General features: G+C 38.1%; 4 protein-coding genes across 5 annotated transcripts; 1 reads left to right on the top strand and 3 right to left on the bottom strand.

The window, feature by feature from the left end:
• The first annotated feature begins 996 nt into the window (after positions 1 to 996).
• Positions 997 to 5540, top strand: LOC18048409 (protein PALE CRESS, chloroplastic). 2 transcript variants are annotated; one of them, XM_006444070.2, is made up of 7 exons: positions 997 to 1234; positions 1352 to 1419; positions 1893 to 2087; positions 2888 to 2974; positions 3536 to 3586; positions 4255 to 4434; positions 5016 to 5540. In XM_006444070.2, exons 1-7 carry the CDS (start codon positions 1006 to 1008, stop codon positions 5247 to 5249), a joined length of 1044 nt encoding a protein of 347 aa, XP_006444133.1. In that variant the 5' UTR covers positions 997 to 1005; the 3' UTR covers positions 5250 to 5540. The 2 variants fall into 2 exon arrangements, with proteins under 2 accessions (XP_006444133.1, XP_024045571.1); XM_024189803.1 differs by lacking the exon at positions 3536 to 3586 and having other exon boundaries at positions 998 to 1234.
• Positions 5541 to 5781: 241 nt separating this feature from the next.
• Positions 5782 to 9337, bottom strand: LOC18048820 (isoamylase 2, chloroplastic). The gene is made up of 2 exons (XM_024189740.1): positions 8842 to 9337; positions 5782 to 8682 (listed from the first exon to the last, which is right to left on the bottom strand). The coding sequence occupies exon 2, from the start codon at positions 8680 to 8682 to the stop codon at positions 6013 to 6015; it is 2670 nt and encodes an 889-aa protein (XP_024045508.1). The 5' UTR covers positions 8842 to 9337; the 3' UTR covers positions 5782 to 6012.
• Positions 9338 to 9687: 350 nt separating this feature from the next.
• On the bottom strand, positions 9688 to 16660 carry LOC18048819 (CSC1-like protein At4g02900). The gene is made up of 11 exons (XM_006444068.2): positions 16347 to 16660; positions 15913 to 16062; positions 15339 to 15474; positions 14543 to 14644; positions 14270 to 14386; positions 14036 to 14116; positions 12859 to 13199; positions 12004 to 12249; positions 11176 to 11500; positions 10109 to 10342; positions 9688 to 10025 (listed from the first exon to the last, which is right to left on the bottom strand). The coding sequence occupies exons 1-11, from the start codon at positions 16658 to 16660 to the stop codon at positions 9789 to 9791; spliced, it is 2283 nt and encodes a 760-aa protein (XP_006444131.1). The 3' UTR covers positions 9688 to 9788.
• Positions 16661 to 18714: 2054 nt separating this feature from the next.
• On the bottom strand, positions 18715 to 19993 carry LOC18048818 (EID1-like F-box protein 3). The gene has a single exon (XM_024188356.1). The coding sequence runs from the start codon at positions 19929 to 19931 to the stop codon at positions 19041 to 19043; it is 891 nt and encodes a 296-aa protein (XP_024044124.1). The 5' UTR covers positions 19932 to 19993; the 3' UTR covers positions 18715 to 19040.
• Positions 19994 to 22867: the final 2874 nt, after the last annotated feature.

The following is a 22867-nucleotide window of genomic DNA, read 5'->3' as shown; positions in this document are numbered from 1 at the left end:
CCCGGTTCTTTAATCAGTCCGGGTGGGTTATGCAATGCTAATTTTGATTTGCCCATTTATCTGGTCCAAGTTAAAAGTATCACACATTAAAAAAATTATGAACAAAAGAAATAAAAATTAAGGCAACACTGCGCACTGCCTCTTGGTGCGACAGGTTCGCGCGAGGGAAGCCAAGATGGGCGCAACGTGCGCATCTCGCGTGCGACGCAGCGCCTGTCGTACACGAGATGTGCGCACGCCGCACGCATCTCGTGTGCGACGCAGCGCATGTCGCACGCGAGATGCGCGCTGCGCGAGCGAGCGAGTTGGCTTCCCCCCTTTCTCTTCTCTTCCCTTTCCCACATGCATCTCACCCACCACCGCCATTAAAACACCACCAACAACAACAACATCCCAAACAACAACAACAACCCAAACAACAACAACATCCCAAACAACAACAGCAACAACAACAACAACAAGAAAAACGGCAATAACAACTCACCTAGGGTTTTCAATTTTTTTCTTTGAATTTGGAGATCTCCGAAGATTTTCAACGTGATTTAGCTTCTTTCAAGTGCCAACAACTTCCTCCGCTGCCGATGTACGCCGCCGCCGACAATCTATAGAACTTCCGGTGATGAGATTTTGGTGAGAGAGGAAGGAATTTACTTGAGGGAAACGTGAGAATGAGGAGGGTAATTTCGTCTACAATTTGGTAATTTGGCTAATGTTGAAAGAAAAAAATTTAAGAGGTTAAAGTTGAAAAATACCTTTTTTTTTGGCTTGTTTTGTAAATTTCCCAACCCGCTAAGATCATTTTGGGCTGTGCTGTCAGAATGCAGAGTCTGCTGTTCATGCAATTCTCTTTATTATTAATAAAATATTATTTTGTACGCTCTTCCTTTCCTCTTATGGTGTGCTTCCTGATCAAGAGGTAAGGGCAATTTGGTACTTGCAGAATTCATTGGGTACTTGCAAGGTGAAACGACCGGTCGTAAAATCTTAATCTTTAACCGACACGTCATGCTCTCACACTCTCCAGTCCATATCCTGACCGCGGCGCTCTCTCTCTCACTTACTTCGCTTTGGTTTTATTTTTTATTTTTGGCCTTTTTCCCCCTGTCGAAGACAAAAATGGAGGCAAAAGTTTTCCCGCTAACATGCGCACCTCTTGTGCCATCGCCATGTTTACTAAAAGCTAACGTGAACGAGCGTATATCATTTTTCAAGACTAAAGCCCTACATGGCGTAGGTTAGTTCCTTAACTCAATACACATAAACTTCCTGTTGCTTTCTTTGTGTTTCTCTGTCTTTTTTTTTTTTTTTTGGGGTGCGTTTGTTTTTTTTTTTTAAATAATTGAGTTCGCAGTTTTAAGGAGGTGCACGGACAAAGAAGAAACGCTTTTAGAAGGCATGCCGCCCGAGTACTACGATGATGTGAGTGTCCAAATACGCTCATTTCATATCTCGCTTGCTTTCTTTATTTATTTTATTTCTGGGTTTCTTCCTTCTTTTAGGATTATTACCGTCTGATTGTTGGGTATTCTACTCTATATGTTTGGTGTTATTAATCAACTACTATGACATTTGAGTTTGGATTCAGTGCTTCTGTTAATGGAGTTGCTTGGATTTTTCACCTAGTAATACGAAGCAACTCACTTTGCGCTAACATTTGGAGTTTGATTTGATTCCACATGGCTGGTCTAATTTTAGAAAACTGGGAATGGCATGTCACATTCGGCTCTTACGTGAATGAGTTCGTTTGTCATGTAGCTGTATTTATAATGATTCCCTAGTTCCATAAAAGAAAATTTATTTGTTATTATTTATTTACAGTACTTTCAGTATTGATTGTAATTCATTAAATCGATGTTTCAGTATTTTTCATGATTCTAACCTTGATTGGCCAGGAATGGCAAGCTCAACGACGAGAAAAGACTAAGGAGTTGCATCGAAGACGTCAAGAGGAAGATGAAGAAGAGCGAAGGAAAATTGAAGAGTACCGAGATATTGGCATGCGGTTGAAGGGATATCCTGAAGAGGATGTAAGAAATGCGAGAAAACTAGTTTCTAGCTTTATCAGAGCTGAAGAAGAGGTGGAAGAGGTACAGAGTCCAATTCACTGGAATTGCCATTCTCTTTTTCTTTTTTTCTTTTTTTCTTTTTTTCTTTTACCCCTCAAATTAAGTTTTTAAGAAGATGAGCCTTTTGATCATCAAAGGTGCCTCCCAGATCCTTGTAGACCTTGTTCTTGCATACCAGATCCTTGTAGACCTTGTTCTTGCATACCAGATCCTTGTAATTAGGTATCTTTTAGCTAGACGGTTTGGACTCTTTCAACTGGGTAGCTGTAGCGGCTTCCCTCAACACACCTGCATTCCAACTTATTATCTAAAATCAAAGGCTTTGTGTTAAGGGTGCAAATATCAAACTGAGGTTCATGTTATATGTAAAGTTGCTTCATGATTGAACACCCTAAGTGGAACAAATACCTTGCTCAGAAGTGTGAATTAGAAATTCATGAGCTATTTGACTTCTGGGGATATGAGAAATGATAATTCTGTCAGTATATGGAAAGCAAAGGAATGTTCTTGAACCTTGAGAAGACACCATATTTCACATGCTTTTGCACCAGAATTTCTGGCAACTCATCTTTTCTATCTGAAAAATGTGCTTTTTTTCTGCACACAGAAGTTGATAGGATATTTTCTGAAGTGAAGTTCTTTGGAAATGTCTTGTACTTATCTAGTCTCCACTATTACTTATACATAATTTCAAGTATTTCTCTGAGATTCTCTGTTTCATTTTCCTTTATGTCATGCATTCCCATGGATCTTCTGGGTTGTTGATTTTAGGTAAAAGCACTTATGTTAGATAATTGATGTTAGGACTTCGTTCCATGCAGAGAATTGAAGAAACTGCTGAAAGAGGAGAACTCACTGAACTTGTTCTTATGGTTATATGGAATCGCCTTGATCTTGCCCGACGTGATGTAAGTTGGTGTGCTATTATTGAAAGAAGTTGGTAGTATCTTTACCATGTGTCGGCTTATTGTTCATTACCTGGTCCTTCTTCCACATTCCTCTTTCCTTTGAGGCAAATTTATTGATCTTTTCTCTGAGCTAATATAAATGATGGCATCCTATATGCCGATGCTGCCAGTCATTATGATTGATGCTTATGGTTTTTCCATATTAATGCATCTTATGATCAAAGATTTTATAAATACAGAAAGGATTTTTTGTGCACAAGTGTAAACAAGTTGATTTATATACTTTGAAAGTCATATTTGGGAATTGAAATTCAAAATATGTGTTAAATAGGAGATGAAAATTTTAATCCCTGATTGGTTGTTTTCATACATATCGACTTGCGTGAATGCATATATATTTCATTAAGTAGATCTGTAAGTTATTTGCTACCATATGTGATCAGTTGGATCTTTAAAGTTGATTTCCATAACTACCTTAAGAGGATAGTGTGATGATTGATACCACTCTCACATTTATCTTATTGATGTGTGTGTGTGTGTGTGTGTGTCACATTCTTCCAGGAAGAAAAGGATGCAATAAGAAGTCTCGATCTGCTTTACAGAAGGGTTGAGGTATGCACTAGATGCACTATGTGAGAAAGTTGTTACTCCCAATGAATGGGCTTGCAAATGGATTTTAAACTTCCTTCAAGTTTTGAAAAATTCCTATACATAATTCAAATTGTTCTAGGCTAATTGACTGATTTTGGTTAGACTGATCTATTTTTTCTTCTCTCAGTTTTCTGCATGTGTTGATGTCAATTTTGTATGGTATCTCTGCACTTTGAAGTGTCTGCCTCCATTTATCAAAATCCATGAAGCAAAATAACTATTAAACAATAAATTTGATCTATTAGATCCCTGTTGATTTGTCTTAAAACAAATATCTGTTGGTTAAAGTGATGCAGTCTTTTTTTTTTTAAACCTTTGATATTTTATTGACTGTCCATTTTTACTTTATGGTATAAACTGCAGGACTGGGTTGAAAGTTTTCTAGGCTTTATTCTTTCAATAAAAGATAAAATTGGAAAAAGAAAGTTACACATTCATGGTATTTTATCAACTTATACAAATTGTTCTACATGCTATATATTTCCTGCTTATTCCAGCCTAGCACATGTTAGACATGAAATTTTGCTTTTCTACTCTTTTTTTCTTTAATTATTTGAATTTCTAGATTCTTTGTTCCTTATGTTTATTGGAAAAGAATGAGATGATTTAAAGTTCACTTGAAATTTTAGACTGAGATTTTGAAAAGGGAGGCCACTCCTGCCATGAGACTGCTCAATGATCTATTGAACATGCATGATGGTTTTGATGATGAAGGGTGGCTGAAAGAATGTAAGAAACATATGGTTGATACATTTCCACGAGAGGATCCATTTACCATTCTTGCACCAGCTGGGTTTGACATTGATAAGGTATGCTGCATTTATGCTGTCTGTGTGCTTTATATGTCTGTGATTACGAAATAGACCTGCTTGAAGGTACACACGTACAATATCAAAATATTTTTAAGGACCCTACATGGTAGACAGGATTTCCTGGCTTCTTGTCAATTCAATTGGATTACTGGTTTAGACTTCTGCTTTCCTTAAACTGAGAGTGAACCGTTCGAGTAGGTGCTAATTCGCTTCTTATTGGTAATATTCCTTGTGTCACAAAATCATCAGCCATTTTTATATTATGGAACTGCAGCATTAGATAGTCTGGTGATTAATACTTAATATTAATAATATTAGAAAATAACAAGAATGATGAGGGAAATAACTATGAATTTTGCAGCTATTTAGGACGTGGTTAAATTTTTATTATTATTATTGTTATTATTATTTTTTTTTTGTGTGCTTGTACAGTAGTGACTGTTTCAAAGTAAATATCACCATACTGTAATTTTTCCAAATTTTAAGTAGTTAATCTTATTAATTCGCGTACTAAAAATGCATATGAATTTTCTTTTGCAATTAAAAGGACTACAATGACTCCCTTGATCTGTATGCAGCATCAAGGACCACTGCCACCACCCCCTGAAGTAGATGATGTTCTTCTGAGAGTAGATTTCGTCAGAGAAGTAGACGCATTGTTAAAAGAGGTTAGATTGGAACAAAATGAAGCACAAACTGCAGAAGGGCTTGATCCTGAATCTGTTGCCAGAAGGTTGAAGCAACAAGAGAAGCAAAAAACCATACGCCAAGTTGAAGCTCTGCTAGACCTGGCCATTAATTTGAAGTGGTAATAATCTTGGGAGAGAAGATGCAGGTCCTTAATTCGGCACCCGGTTCATTTCTTAGCTTTACAGTGCTGTCTATATAGAGTTCTATGTAGTGAAGATCTTAGCACTTAATGGAATTTATTTTATTGTATTCGCCATATGGCACTTTTATTTTTGTATTAGAATTTTGTACCATTTAATTTACAGATTTTGTAAATACAAATGTACGATCTTCTTCTGTTCATGGCGGCCATTTTTCAGTTAACATTTCCCGTTTTGAGGTGAGGGGGCCTAGCGGGTAAGAGTCATTATTCCTTTTCGAAGAGCCCAGTTTACAAGTATGTTTCCAATATTGCGCTTTATATTTTAATGATTTGAGAATCGTTAAGAAATTCAACTGACTGTAGATCCGATTCTGCGCAAATAATCGAAGGCCCCAATCGAAAATCTGCCCCGCTATGTTATTTGCCAAAAACTTACACATGATTAGACAACCCATCAAACAGTGTTTCAGAGATCGACCATTTTTTTGTTTTCCATAGAAATAATAAAAATTTAACAAATGAAGGGCCTTATTCAAAGACAAATTGAAAACTGACCGCTGTTCGCTTGAGTGTCAATTGCCTTGTTACCGCACCCTGCCTGATTCACTATACTTGTGACATTTTTATTACAAACAATTTTGTACAGAAAACAGCTACATCTTTTTCTTGTTTTATTTCTTTCTTTTTTTTCTTTTTTCTTTTTTAACCAGAAGGCATTGAGAAACTAACAATTGGAGAAGACTTTAATCGTTTCCATTGCTTGCTTCAAATAGAGTGCAACTGTAAGGCTTCATTTCGTAAGTATACAATCCCGCCATCTGCTCAAGAACAGGCTTACCTTCAGTTGAGAAGAACCCAGGGAATGGAAGAGCTGTGTCAACTAGATGATGCCATGTCATCCCTTCTGGAGGTGGGGGTAAAACAACACTTTCAGAATGGTCAGCTGCGTTGCAGGCAATATATAGATCACCTTTTGTTTGAGACGACTCAGAGCTTAACTGGCTCTCTGCCTTGTCAACCTTCAACCTCATGGCCAGGAATTTGCAGTCCGGATCTTCCCATCTAGGAGGAGAATGGTCGCTTCCATGCCAATCAATATTTTCTTCTTTCAAAAAGTTCCGCTGTTCAAGAAGGTCACTTCGTTTCAGTCTGAATGAACTCAAAAATGAGATGAACTCTGTGATCTGAATGCCAAAACCTGTTGCCAGAGCATTCCAATCGAAAGGTTTTCTGTCAGCATATGAAGGGGAACCCCAAGAAGACTGGCCACATTCATCCCCCATATTTAGGATGGGAACACCCAGTGAAACATACAAAACAAAGAGAAAATTGCGAATTTGCTTGAGTCGTCTTTCAAGAACAGCAGTTTTAGTTGTAGGTCCTTCTTCTCCACAATTCCAACTTAATTCTGAAGCTAGTCCACCACCACTGAAGCTGACCAGATCTACCAGGGGAAGTCCTGTGTTCCTGGCAATATAATTGAAAGAAAATGCAGGCCCTCGCCCATCTGAAAAGATATCCCCACTCCCACAAAGTCGAGTGGCCAGGTCACTAAGAAGACCCTCACCTCTAAAAAAGTTCCTCACATCATTACAAAAATTAGTATTTAGCTCTGCCCATCTCTTCCAATGAGGAAAGCGAGTGTCCTTTGGTGCCACACCATGTGGGTCCCAATAATCCGCAATGAGTTTGGCCTTTGAGAGTAGGGGATCAAACGCAATTGCTTCAATCAATGGAGGGCGGGACAAATATTCACCATGAAACCCTCTCAACAGAGATGAAGCATTTATGAAACAGAAACCATCAATGTGAAACTCAGTCACCCAATGCCTAAGACTATTTAAAATCATCTGTTGAACTGTGGGATAGTTACAATTCAAAACATTAGTGGTTTCTATGCCCTCACCTCTATGCGCATAGTAATAGGATGAATCATCAATTCCTTGTAGTGCACCATCAGCCGTACGGGTAAAGACAACTTCCAATAAGACCTCTATTCCATTGGCATGCAACTTCTTCACCATCTCCTTCATTGAATTAATGGCAGATATAGAACCACGAGAAGGCCCGTGTAGTTTTGTTGGTGAGAAGAAATGACGTGGAAAATATGGCCCTTTCTGTTCATCAAATGATAATATTGGCTCCAATAAGATTGCATTTACGCCAAGATCCTTCAAATGGTGCACCTTCTCAGTTACACCAGAGAAGGTCCCTGCTATATCAGGAGGAAGCTTACTAGACTTGTGCTCCGAAAAACGCATGACATTCAACCGGTAAACCACTAATTTTTCCATTGGTAAGTTTAGATGAACATCGCCACCCCAGTCAAAATCAGGTTCCTTGCATAATCGTCCAAGATACTTTGGTGGCAAGCCCAAGTCGTGATGGTTAGGAATAGAATTCACAATAATTTTAGCATATGGATCCAGAAGAACACTTTCCAGATGAGACTTATACCCATCTCCCTGACTGAAGCTTCCCTTGAACCGATAGCCATAGCTGACAAAGTTCCAGGTACTTTCCATCGAGGCATGCCAGATGTCTCCAGATCGATTGATATATGGATCAAGATCAAGCTCTAAAGCAGGTCTATCTGCTGTAGTGTCGTCGTACAAGCATAGAACCACGCCTTGTGCATTTCTTGAAAAGATAGCAAAATTCAAGGAACCATCAATGGAGAAGGAGAGACCCATAGGAGATGGTACACCGGCATTCAAACCAACTGGCACACAAAACTTTGCACTCAGATGATTCCTGATTTCAAAATCACCCGAACCATCACGTAAAGGAGATTTCAACAAGAAAGAGAGATAAAAGGGAGTTTGTTTTGCCTCAAACCCCAATTCAAGGGCAAAAGTATCAAAAGAAGTCGGTGTAAATGGGGTTTCAATGCTCCCGGTTTTGGCATCTGGAGTAAAACATTGAGAGCCCAGATGCATATAAGACGACGAGTCAGAAGTGTAGACACCCCAGATGAGCACCAACTTGTGGCCACCTCGAGTTGTTTGCAATGAAGAAACATCAATAGTGACTGCATAATTAACATTTTTCTCGCCAACAGAAACACTCACCAGACCGCCGAGGTCAGTCCTAAATAGATAAGTGGACACCTTCTGAAGCTCATCAACTTCAGTAGTCGGAGTAAAGACGGGCTGAGTTTCGTCAACAGAAACTCGAGATGAAGAAGCACACGCTCTGAAATCAGGACGAGTTGTCACGGCATTCTGACAAACTTGTGCGGAAAGCGTCTTTTCCACTTCCAGCCTGGCAGGCCTTCGTGTACATTTCGATTTAAAAACATAATGCGAGGCAGAGGCAGAGGCAGCACATAATTTTGAGGGTGGTGATGATTCCACGGCCCCACAGTTGAAACAACAGGGCCGAAATGCAAGTGATGGAGCGAGAGTTGCCATCTATTGTTGTAAAAGCAGAGATTTAGCAGAAATAAAAACCCTTAAGAAAGAAAGAACTTGCCAAATACAAAGATAAATCAATTCGATTGAAGGATGTATAAATTAGTCAAAATCAGTACGCCACCAGTGCACCAATCAACAATAGAGAATGGAACTTACGTCATTTGATGATTTTGATCTGATCAGTTGAAAAAGCCAGCTGAGCTGATGAATGTGTGATGTTCGATGAAATTATTGAAAGCAAGTGGCAGAGGCCAACAATGTGCGAAACCGACTCCAAGCTAATAAGATTACAACACACACACACACACACACACACACTCACACTTACCGTCTAATTTGTTTTCTTTTCAAAGTAAATAAAATAAATTGGTGTTCGCTTTGGACCGCACAACGCAGCATTTTACTGACGAAGCCTGTTCGGTATTCACAATACAGACAGACAGACAGACCGAGACAGACAGATTGGCTGCTTAAACTTTGCGACGGGACGGGAACGGGAGTGTTTGAAAATTGAAAAATACAAAATCTGCAAGAGATCGACTGATCGAGAGACCCAAAACGACGCGTTTCAGATTTTCTTTTCTTTTCTTTCATTACTTTTATATTTTTTTTTTGATAATCCGATTATATCACTATACTTAATTAATACAGACCGTCCATTAGTACTTGTACATTTTTTTTGTTTCAATTTTCTATATTTTAATTGGATTATTAAGTTTGGTATTAACAAACCGGAGGTGTCCATCGTCATCCCTAAAAACAGCTCTCCCAGCCAGTGGGAGTCCTCATCATCAGTCAACAACTCTGATTTGAGATCGCCCGTCTATTTATTTATAATTTCCTTTCTTGACACTATCCCTTGCCCAGCAGCAATAAAAATAAATAAATTTAATTTAATTTAAGCTGATCTTTGCATGTGAAACGTGTTCTTTTTTTCTTTTTTCTTTTTTTAATTCACGGGCAAAAATAAAAATAAAAACAATTTTTTTCTTGTTGATGAATAAAGCTAGGCCAGCAGCGGAGTTGTGTGATTCTTCCTCCATTTCTCTTTCACATGTATATGTAATATGCATGTACAATAATAATCTCTCTCTCTCACTCTCTCACTGACCAGTACCACTTCCAGCTTTAGAACTGGCATCAGACTCATTTTTACTAGCATTCCAATTCCTCCTCTTCGTTGCAACAAGTGGGCTGCTATCCTCCTCCTCCTCAACCGCCGGCGGATTCTGCTCCTGAATCCCCTTGAAAACAGGGTGCACGTACGCATCCTGGAGATAGGTTCTCAAGTTGAGGTTTGGTTCTGTAGCCCGTTCAAGTGTATCCTTCACCATTGCCTCCTGCATTCAGCTTTCATTTCTCAGAAAACAAACATCATATATTCGCCACCCAAATAACCCCGAATACAAATATTCCAACAAACCTGTAATGGGAACGTCACAAATGCAGGCTCGAAACGACCCTTGCAGTACACATGAAACCATATGGTTATAACTGGAAGCAGGATCAGCAATGGCGTTGACTTGTCAGCTTTCCTTGTGCTCAACAATCCCATCAATAGAAGTTGAGATATTATTAGATTTATTATTATACGCCGATGCACATCAGGCCAGAATGCAGCTCCACTCTCATATATTTGGTCGTATACATTGATAACCTTACAACAAGCAGCACCAGCAAATGTGTACATAGAGTCAACCATCAACATTCAACATCCTCACTTTTTGTTTTCATCCAAATACAAGCAATTCATTTTATTTTATTTTTTTGAAATTGAAATATATATATATATATATATATATATATATATATATATATTAGAGGATTTTCAAGAAAAAAAATGTTACCAACCGGGAGAATTTGTCAATACCTAGTGGCAATAGTACGACTAGTTCCCTGAACACACCTATATGATCACCACCCATATCTGCCCAACATGAATATGTCATGCCCTTTATTGATACATGACCATTTGACAAGGAGAGTAAGATACTTTTCTAGATAATAAATCTACTAGAATGAACCCGAAACAAACATTTTTCTTTTCTTTTAGATTGATTCATCCCCCTTTTTTTCAATATATTTAAAGATTTTATTGAATATGATGTTCCTCTCAGAAAGAAAGATAAAGAGAGGTCAGATGGAATATTTTTACGTCAACATGTTTAAAGTAACCTAGCTAACTGATTAATGAATAAGTATGGCAGCATACCATCAATCATGTGTGGAAAAAATTATGCATGCATTGATTCACAATAAATAACTGAGATAATGAAAATCTATGAATGAGTCAAAGGTGCATAAGCAAAGACAGAAAGTATTCTGAACAGAGCCATATCAGTTACCATGAGAAATACTCAACTAAGCCATGTGGAGCAAAGGAACCTTAACATGTTACCTATAGGTTTTTTCACATATAGGAGGGAGGGAGAGATATACAGACAAACTTATTGAAAGATGAAAATGTAAAACTGAACCTTATTTAGGTACCTGATGACGAAATACCACATAGGAAAAGGCAAAGAAGACGATGATGAAAGGAAGAAGTATGGGTGTGACAGGAGCATATACGAGTCCCAGCAAGATATAGAACTGGATCCGAGGTTCATTTGTCCCAAATCTCAAGTAACCAGGATCCATTGCCTCATCCCTGTCTTGGTCTGTCTTAACCAAAAATGTGTTCTTCAGGTGGAATATTACTAATGGTACCAATCTGATGATCTCAGCAGCAATTCCAGCCCAACCATCAACCATCGTATATGTAATGAAGAAAGTGGCTTTCATTGGAATGGAAACCCCGAAAGTTTTTGGAATCCTGAAAAGCAATACAAGCTCATGTTAATTGCCTTCATTGGAACAAGGAAATCACTGACAGTGCATAATAGCTTGTGACATGGAACACCAAGAGAAATGCTATGGCACTGAAATTTCGACAACACATCGTTGATTCTTGGAGATTTAAGTCATAAACATCTTTGCAGAGTAACAATTAAAAGCATAGAAGTTTAGCACCCACCAAAAGTTTGCAAGCCTAATTCTCTGCAGAAAACCAACTTTTTAAAAAAAAAAAAAATTGTCTTTGTTTAAAGAGAATATGGTGCTCAATGCATCTCATTTTTCTTTAGAGATTGCAAGAGAAAAATTGAGGACAAGATAATTTCGGACCACTGTTTTAAGTAATCATGCATAGTTTCATGCATTAAGGAGGATTCTGGAAGTGTTTTTCTATAACTTAGAGTGAGTAACATGTAGATAATGGTAAACACAGTTTCCTTTAGGTTAAATGATTGTGATAAACAGACTGGTAAAGCAACATACTCTGTCGGGGGCTCATTAAGAAAAGTATTAAGCTGCTGGAGTGCTGTTCCTGTAACAATGCTTCCCAGAAACACATTGAAAAGTATGAACAAATAATACTTCCCAGCCGATCTCTTCTCCAATGATGAGAGTGATGTAAATCCTTCTATCTTGGACATGGTCATGAGAATTAGTGGAAGTAAAATAAGAAATATCTTCAGAGCGATTCCAGGAAGAAACCCTTGAATAAATGACTTCACAAACCCACTGCAGGAAAACTAAAAATTCTACAATTAAAAACTCCGACCATCCCAAACATGAAAACTGTCAGCAATACAGGGGGAAGGCGGTCAAAAAACTAGCCATCCATCATTATAACCATCCCATGACTAGAAGTAGCGGACATCATTATCACAAGCTCAATCACTTTCTCCAAGTAAACTTTGCTGTCTCTGTCCTTTGCTTTTTCCCAATAAATCCAGTTTAATTAATATTAATCTGTGCATAAGTTTGCCTGGTTTCATCATCAAACCATTCCTGCTCAAGATTGAAGCACTGCTAGAATCTAAATTTCCTTTTCATCTTAGTAAATCAGAACCTTTATAACAGTTGCCACCAGAATTCAAGCATTGCTCAAAAGGGTAAAGGGAAAAGTTAAATTTCCTGAATTACCCTCATCATATTGAAGATCATTTCTAAAATTTAATATGTCCATTCTTCTCAGGAGTTGGTGAATGGAAAAGTAAAGACAAGATAAAACACAGGGATGCTCTCAAGGACTTGTAGCATTTTACATACGTGGTCCCGTAAATAAAAGAAACAAATACTGCATGCAATATAAAAGCTTTTAAGTAATAGACGGAAGGAAAAACTTACAAATCTATCAATGGCTTCAGGAAAGGTAAAACCTTTTGGATCCCCTCAATGTTGGCAAGGGATTGGACAAATGCTATAGGGATCATGAAAAAGAAAATTAAGGCAAATAGAGAAACAGCCATGAGCAATCTCCGGATGGTCAGCTCAACATAAGGTATTGACAGATTATCCCAAAAAATGTCACGTGGCTCAGGAGCCCAGTTTGTCAACCAAATTGTAGGGTTACGTGATTGCTGAGTTTGAGCACAGACTGCCGCCCCCCATCGGGATTTGAATGAAACAAATGCTGCTGGAATTATAGAATTGGCATCACTTATGACCTTTTCTCTCTCTGCGTTCTCCTGCGAAATAAGTCATTGTAAAATTTCAGACAAAATAGTCCCCTGTAGGGCATGTTTAGTCATGTTATTATTTTGGGTTATTTAATTTACATTTTTTCAAATATAAAAACAGGCGAAATATGTGGAATAACCCCCTACAAGCTGAAAGTTCAGAATAGATGCGACCTTCAACTGTTGCTTTCTCTGTTTCTGATTGATGCAACTCTTATCTAATTGAGCAAATCTTCCTATTCTATCCTATGCACTCCTGAATCATCCCATTTGAAAAATACTTATGTTCAGAATATTTTATGATTTCCATAAAATACTATCTTGAATAGCTTTAGAACCTGTATGCGTTTTAGCTGTTCACCTATGCTGAGGTTCTATTAGCTTTTCCTTGGATAGAAAGTTCAAGCCTATAAACTACCTGCACATCCCTCTGCCCATGACACAATCCCTGGGTTATTCTACGTAACCATTTGTTCAGTCACCCTTAATTTTAATTGTCATATTTAATATGGAGCTGGGAGATTGCCTGAATTTCACTCAGATATCATATGGGGAATCAACACAGAGAATGCTACATCAATTGTCACCTCTTCTTAAATCTACGGTCAGGTAAAATTATCACATGAACTGTGAATTAGGGGGGGGGGGGGGGCTAAAAAGGGAAGGGATCTATGTTAAACAGCCAGAGTCTTTACCAAGTTCTTAAAATATAGCCCATCACAAGAACAATAAGAGCAACTGTGGCCATAAGAATAATAAAGATATGTTCGTAAGCAGAAGGAAAATGCTTCATAGAAGTAGCTAACGAAATGATGAAACCTTTATTGTAACGTATCAAAACTTACTTCTTCAGTTAACTTGTTAATCTCAGCAGTATAATAGTCAATTGCATCCACTCGAGTCCCCCAAAGTCCCCAGAAACCTGTCTATATATGTAGACAATGAGATGGCAAAGTAAATACTTTTAAATCAATGATTATATACAAAATGATTTATACCGAACAAATTAGGTAGACCCCGCTATGAAAGAAACATAGAGCAACAAAAGACAATTAAAAGTTTTTCATGCAGTTGGAAACCTTTGTGGTTGGCTTCTTTGAAGTTCTCTCGTAAGTATTTTTGTAGTAGGTTAACCAATTTCGCAAACTCTTCTTGTTTTCAACCAATTGAGCGAGCTTGTTTGCATTGTAGACGACCTAGAAATTTGGCAAGGTGAATATTCAGTGCAATTTGTGAAGTGGATTATATGAAAAGCTTGAAACATGAAAGGTGAGTATTTAGTTTTTCACAGCAGTACACGCTGCTAGAACATGAGTCGAGTTCCTAACCAAAACAGCTATTAAAAGAAATACCTGATGAGTAAGATAATGATCGGGATGATTCACGCAGAAGAAATGTTGAACATGCTCACTAACTGATTCATCTGGATCGGGAGGAATGTTTCTCACAAGAACCTGCCAATGATGTAAAAATCAATCTATGGCAAACGATGATCAAACTATAAGGAGAAGCTACCTCTAACAGTGAAAGATGGCCCCAAAGAAAAATAAGAAAAATTAGGAGTGACAAAAATCTAATTTAGGAGAGAACAGCAAGACTTACTATTTTTTTATGAAGATAGCTTGCATAATTTATGATCGAGAAGCTGAGTTTTATTCATCTATTAGAACCTGAAGTTCAGACAAGCCCTAAAGTTCATTTCTCATTCTTTTCTTTGATCATCAGTTTGGGAAGGGATCTATTGTAGTTATATGCAATTAATGTTTGAAACTGTACATCATTGTGTAATTTCTATATGTAAGACTAGTTCTGTGATGGGCATCGGCAGTTTCACATAAAAATTTTCAATTATTTATCCTGCCCAAGCACTGAAAATAGTTGACTTCATCATAGCTTGGCTCGTCCGTACATAGAAGACGCTAATCTCACAGCATATATCTGCCTTCAATTACAGTCCAGATAATACTACCAGTCAGAAAATGTATCTCGTTTCTCAAACAAGATTCCTTCTTAGATGATTAAGTGTTGTCAAACATGGCATATGTTCCATTATATTTCTGAAACATACTAGTCATGGTAAGATTATATGTACAAACACACTGGAGAAACAGAGAAATGGTTTAACTAAAACGTATCTGATAAACTCACTGTGAATTGATCAGGGCGCCGATTTTGAGATGCTAGAAATCGCAGCCTCATATCTGCTATCATCTTATACTCATTTCGCAGCACATAGAATGCCCACAATGTGAAGACATAGGACATAATCGTATGTGCATATAGCCTGAAAAGTAATTAAAAAAGGCTGTCATACAAGAATGTGAACTCATTATAACAACGTAAGAATGTATTCAACATGAAAACAAAAAACATGAATAGATTCTCAGGTCTAACAACTCTTGTTATACATAGTCACAGCTTAAAGATCATACATTCTGGGAGTTACTTCCTGAGTGATATTTATAAACTCGGCTACTTAATCTCTAGCACCTTGCTTTTACGATATCATGCAAAGATTGAATTGCCATTTCAGTAAGCAAGATAACTGACAATACCAATAGAGGTCAAGCTCCAAGTACACTATATTCCAATTTAAATTCTATCAATATATTTTTTCAACAAAAAAAAAAAAAAAAAGCAAATGAGATTTTTTCATACAAAGTGAAAAAAAAAAAACAGAAACAATAAATCTATAGAAGAGAGACAATAAACCAATTTTGACCTTTTCGATCCAGCTGGGATGTTGGATATTGACAGCTTGTCGATATCACTGAATGACACATTTGTAGCGTGCTCTAATGTCTTCCCCGTCCAATTGATGGGCACCAAAACCACAAAAGCAAGAATAGCTAGCGGGACAAAGATTTTTAAGCTGAAAATTAGAAGTGTCATTCATGTCAGATATTCAATCTACATAAAACAACATAAAAGAGAAAGTAAACAGTGTGCAGAGATGTTTACACATGGACATCTGTCCATATGGCCATATTAGCTTTGAACACTTTCTATTTGATTCAGGAACACGATATTGTAGATACATCAACAAGTCAATTTAAAAGAACAAGGCAGAGGCATAATCTGGTAGTCCGAAAAAAAAAAGGGCAACGAGTTCATGTACAGTAGAGTAAATGGGAGAAGGCAAGACAGAAAACAAACCCAAGGAGATAAATCCGGAGGTATGCAACAGAATCCAATCCCGCGTGATCAACAAGCTCGGATTCTGGCATTTTGAGAGCATCGGGCATCCAGTTCAAGAACCTTAAGTATGTTCTCAAGTCTAAGTTAACAAATTTGTTGGCAAAGGTTCCAGAGTGTGTTGGGCTGCTTCTTACTCCCTTACGATACCATTTTGGGAAGTAGACTCTATCATTTACCGGTTGAATTCGTAAAATTGCAAATACCACAAGAAATGCAAAAGCAGAGAGGAGATTAATAGCCGCTGAAACCCCTATATCTTTTAGATTGGCCATCTCCTTCCTTTGAAATTATTGGTGTACTGCAGCAAACGGTGACGGACAAGTGAAAAACATGTCAAATATTTTTAAAGACAGTTGACAGCAGCAACATTCATATGACTGTCATTCCAACAGTATTATTATTTAGACGTTTATAATTAAGAGTATCCCATTAATCAGAAATCAAGAATTGACATGCACCGCTCCAGCTCAACCATATGATGGCAAAGCCATGGCGCCTAAACAGAATGACATTGCATTAAAATGAATTAAAAAAATAAAAAAGATTGTAAGATCAAAATTACATCTGCAATTAGATACCACAATTTTGAGTTTTGAGCCATTTCGGTGATATTTCAGTTGTAGAGTTGTAATTCAAAGGAAACGAAGTCGTCTTCTTAAGAAAAATCAAGAACCAAAATATCCAAATTTAATACTGTAATTCCTCACGTAAATGTAACGGCCATACAAGATTCTACATTGTACACAAAAGAAGAACGTAAAAGTCAGGTGGCAGAGGAAATTCATCATCATAATGATTAATGAGATATCTGCATTCATTGGTTCAAAATCCTAAACATTTCTCTATATGTCAAAAGCAAAAACCATGAACGCATAATCAATTAGCGAAAGTTCTTTGATTGTAAATTCGCGAGGGAGAAACATATAAAACATATACCTGAAAATGTCTGGCTTTTGAGTATTTGAATATGTAAAATAAAGTTTAAAAAAAAGAAAAAGAAAAGGGATTTTGTTATGTTGGTTGGATGAGTTTTCTTGTATTTGTTAAAAACCTGGAGAAATGTATGCGACTCCCATCGGATGTAATGGCGGCAACATGCACGGAAACGGGTCCTGTTTTTGCAAGCTATAATTAGCAACGACGCCAATTATTTGAATGATTTGTTTGACGAAATTGCCCCCTCGCTTCTTGTCTCCTCATCAGTTTACAGTATATTGTTTGTGTGTTGACGGGTGTCAGCGGGGGATTCAATTCGGTGATTTTACCCAGTATTTGCAATTTGCAGCGTGCGAACTAAGTACCTGGATCTGGCATTTATAGTAAAACCCCTCCAGAGTAATATTGTGTATATAAATAATTTTTATGTTGTCATTTTCATTATGATTCTGTTTTAGATTACTTATAAATAAAAATAAACTCAAAATTATTGTAAGTTATAATTTTTTTACGTTCTGTCTTAAAAAACGTTATAATTTTTTTTAAATCTCATTTTAAGAAACTTACCTACATATAGTAATATTTATTTAAAATATAATTTTTTTTTAAATCCCATCTTAAGAAACATTATAATCTAACATTATGATTATAACGAGATTTTACTATATATGAAATCCAATTTTTTTAAATGATAATATTAAAACTAAAGTTAGCACTTGTTAAATCTTATAAATATGTTGTTCCTGACCTTTGCATCAAATCGATAGAATTAAAAAGATATTGATTGTATAAATTTTAGGATTCAGCTACGTTCAATTTCGGCAATCAGATGTATTCATGACCTTATTATCATGTTTAGGAATGCTAGTTAATTTAATTAATATATCAGGTTGAAATAAGAGATATGAGATTAAAATATCTCTTACATAGTTGGAAACAGAGGAGTTTTAATTTCTAACTAGTATGCTATGCATGAGACAATTTTTTTTTTTTTTTGGGTCAAGCTACAATTTATAAAGAGTAATGATACAACCATAAATTCTTATACAAACTTATTTTGTACAAACTGTCGTGGCATTAATTCATTAGTTGAATGAAAATATAAATTAATAAAAATAAATCATGTGGGCAAAGTGATATTTAATTCAATCAATTTTATTATGACACATCAGTTTGTACAAAATAAATTTATACAAGAATTTGTAACTGTATCATTACTCATTTATAAATTATTTATGGTAATTTTAATTTAAATAACCGATGATCCATAATAATATTGTATTTAATTAGTAATGTCCGCTCCTCAAACTTAACAAATGATGGGGGGAAAAAATGACTTAATGAGCTACAGTGCCGCTGATCCGTCCAAGTCATGCAGGGTGCCCGACAATCATAAAATCTCAGGTTCTCGTAATATATTAAAAAAAGGGAAGGGGGGGGGGTGTTTGGGGGAAATCCTCTAAAAAAACAAAGTGAGCGGGACACGAAGGAGAATCAGAAGCTAAATTGCACAAGAGCATCGAAATGCGGAAACGAAACGTGTAATAATTCCACGTTAGCACAAAAATGGATATGGCTAATTGGCTATATGCTAATCGCCTAATCCTAATACTGCACTTAAGCTACAACAATTTGATCCACTCAGGTGAGATTTACAAAAATGGATTCACAAAATTACATTGGAATGGAACCAAAACGCAACAGAACAAGTAACAGTCAGACCCCACTAAATGCAACATGAGGTTCACACTTTATCACCGTCCGATGCTCATGATTATCATCAAGATCATAAGCCCCATCAGGATCATCACCACCGTCCTCTCCGTCTTCGCCATCTTCGTCATCGTCTTCGTCACAAGCATCTTCTTCGGATGATAGAGGAACGAGCCAACAAGACCCGTGCAAGTGCCCATTTATACAAACAAAATACTCCAAACCGCCGTCATGCGACCCAAGCCTGCGAGCCGCGCTCTTGGGGACAAGCCGAGCCGCAGTCATACTCCAAACGCGGGCCCCACAGTAAGGACATTTTACCCTCTCCTCGAGCTCCACTCGCCGTCGGATCAAACACGCCCTAGTCGTCGATTTCAAAAATCCCCGAAATACACCTCGGAAAATCCCCAAATCATCCTCCTTATTACCCATTGGATGCTCGCACGGGTCGCTCACGTACAATAAATCCCCCCGGCACTTTTTAGTCAAAAAGCTACGGCCAGAAGTTTTAGAAAATCGAGACGCTTGAACAAAATGAGCTGGAGAAGCTTTACTCACTTTGAAATTACGAGTTGACTCGCAACCGCAACAGTGAAACATCAGCTTGGCCAGCGCGTGCCATCCGCCGTTAATTCGACCGTTAGGCGCACCGTTAGCCAATGTCTCAATCATGCGCGGGGCGCGACACTCACAGAGCTTGCGCCAGAGCAGTCGTTCTGCGATGGCGCGAAGCTTGCGGTCGAGAGAAGCGGTTAAGCAGAGCATGTGAAGGTCCCATCCGACGGACTCGAAGACGAGTAGGAGTATCCGCTCGTTGAATATCCCCGAGTCGCCTGACTCGGGCACTTGACTTGGTGGGTTTGGTCTGAGTCTCTTGTTCGCATTCCCACTCATCGGTGACAATGCTGAAGATAGAGATTGTGTTTGCGTGCTCTTATTATTATATGCCTGGTTGTGCGCATCAAAATCTGAATGTTTAGACACGAGTCGTGTAAGCAATTGAGTCTCATGGTACCCTGGCCCCAATTCGGGGGCACGTGTCACCTTTCTACTGGTGCAGGACGCGTGTCCGTTTTGTACTGGAGAGATGTAGTAAAAGAGAATCGAGGAATTGCATCAGCTATTGGACTGTAGGGAGATCGAGCTCCACGTGTCATCACGGTCTCAGATCACGAAATATCTTTCTTCGTCGCTCCAAAATATCTGTGATTCCACGTGTCCGGTAGCAGTTAAGTTCCGGAAATGACACAGCTGCAAGTATCCTGGTTAATCATGTAACAAATAGATCTAAACAAATAACTGAGAGACACGTGGCAACTGTTGGGAAAGATTGGTGCAGTCTTATTTTATTTATATACTTAAAGATAACGGTGTTTAAACAATGTGCCAGCACGTGGTCACGGTATGGACCAAAAAGGCAAGGAGAGATTAAAGAATAAAGCGGGCGAGGCGAGTCAGTTAGGGGGCCTGCAAAGACAACGGGCGATGTGTCATTAGTGAGACGTGTTGTAATGATCACTCTGTCCCGTTGTGGCACTTTCATTGAAGAGCGTGATGATACATTTACTCGACGCCGACACTCTCTCGACTCTTTCCACTTGGATTTCATAACCAAGCAAATTTTAAATTGGCAATTTCATAATTAATTAATGGATTGTAAATTTTATGGGAAATTTACGAAAATAACCATAAATATTTTGTTATTTTTGTAACTAATCCTCTGAACTTTTTTCTATCAACATTAGCCAAACACAAGCCTTTCTCTCTAAATTACCCTTCTTTACGGACCAAAACTAATCGGCATCGTGGCATGAGTTATTTTCAAACTTATTGATCTGAGTCGGAGGATGAATCTGATGACAGGGTGCCTGTCGCACCAAGTTTTGGTGCGACAGGCACCCGTCGCACCAAAACTTGAAGTTGTTCATGATGATGTTTGTGATTCGTCGGAAACGGTGGCGTTTTGGCCGGAAATTTGGGATAAGTTGTAACTGTTTGGTGATGCTTAGATTCCGGCGATGGGTTGGTCAATCGGAGGTGGGGAATAACGAAAGAGGTTGAGCTCGTGGAGAGGAGTGGATTGATTACGGTGGTGCTGGCTAAATTGCGGCGGAAACCGGTGAATGACGGCACGGTTGGCGCGGCTGTTTTGGTTGTTTTTCCGGCGATCTGTGGCTAATCAACGGTGTCCGATGCTTGGGGTTTGATGGCCGGCGATTTATGATCCGTTTAGTGGTGGTTGCGTCCGGATCGGTGACGGAAAACGAGAGCCGGCAGCCTTGGACGGTGGCCGCGGGCTGAAGCTTTTGTTTCTGTTCTGTTTCGGTTTTTTTTTTTTTTAAATAATGAAGCTAAACGGAAGAAAACAAAAAGGTGAAAGGAAAAGCAATCTCTCACCCGCGTCGAAGTCGAGAAAAGTTAGAAGCAATTTGGGCACGAAGATTATGGAAGGGGGAATGAATATCAATGGATTTGCAGGTGAAAGCATTAATAATAATAATGCTGATAGAATACAACTTGACAAATTTTCCATCTTAAAATCATGCAACAAGCCGCAAAAGATTAGATTTTTTTAAAAAAAAAAAATCAAGCTTTTTGGCCATAGAACAAGTTTTTTGGGGGAGAGATGAAGGAGGGGTATTTTAGTCTCAAAAGTTGTTTTATGGCTAATGTTGATAGAAATATTTTTGAGGGGTTAAGATGAAAAAAATCAAAACTTTAATGGTTATTACTGTAAATTTCCCAAATTTTATAGATTTACTAAGTAACCAAAATACAAAGCGAGCCAACTGGAAGTAGACACGATAAATGATAAAAATAACTGCTAACCCCGCCACGTCGAAGCCCAAACAGATTCTGAGGGAGAGTCGGAAAAAAGCTGTCAAATCTGGTTCGTTCTGTCCGAGAGATGGAGACAAGAGCTTGGCTGGCTAATGATGATTGGAAAATTCAGTGTAGCGCGTACCTCAGACGACGATTATAAAGTCAATGTTGTACGAGCTTATGACGCGTGTCCTGAAACGTGGCGGTCACTTGCGTATTCGTCTGGGGTAATAGTATAAAGACTGAAGTGACTGTCCATCGCATTCTTGGATGACACATGGTGATTGATGCAGCTTCCACATCATGGTATGTCTGATACGTGGCAAGCGATGAAGGCTGATGGACTACCGCCACATTTCGATGTCTGATGTGGAGTGCGATTATCCTTTAAATCCGGATGCTTTCTATCGTCTAAGTGGGGGGTGTCTCACACGGAATTGCAAATATATTCTCTAAACGTTTATTCCCTTCTCCATAACAATTTGCCCCCATAACTCGTTTGATACTTTGATATTTTGACGCTTTTTATGACTTGAATACCATTGTCACCATAGCCTTATTATTGTCTTTTTAACACTTTTCAATTGAATAATTTGGCAATAGTATTGTTATTATAAACAACCAAGCTGCTGTCTTCTTCTTTTTAGACTTCTTTTCTTGCTTTGTGCTTCCTTTGGCCACCGGGCCTCCCCTTTTATGGCCTCTCATTTTGGAGTCTTAACGGAATTTTGCAGGAGGTGTTGCAGTGCAAGACTCCTTGAAGTTGTTTTACACAAATGGAATTGAGAGGTTAGTATGAATGCGGGATGATGTTTAAGCGCTTTTCTCATAACGTAATTGAAGGGGAGTGCTGCACACTTCAGTTTGGAGATGTGAATTGCGTGGAAGAGTCTTGTTTAGTGCTTGAGCTTTGCACACCTCGTATTTTTGAAGCCGATTAATATGTTGAAGAGTTTGGTCACATAAATACTTGACATTTTACTTGTTTTTCTTTTTTTTTTTTAATT

Source organism: Citrus clementina, unplaced genomic scaffold, assembly GCF_000493195.1.
Source record: "Citrus clementina cultivar Clemenules unplaced genomic scaffold, Citrus_clementina_v1.0 scaffold_3, whole genome shotgun sequence".
Classification (NCBI taxonomy): Eukaryota; Viridiplantae; Streptophyta; class Magnoliopsida; order Sapindales; family Rutaceae; genus Citrus; species Citrus x clementina.
This window is presented reverse-complemented; position numbering and strand designations above follow the sequence as displayed.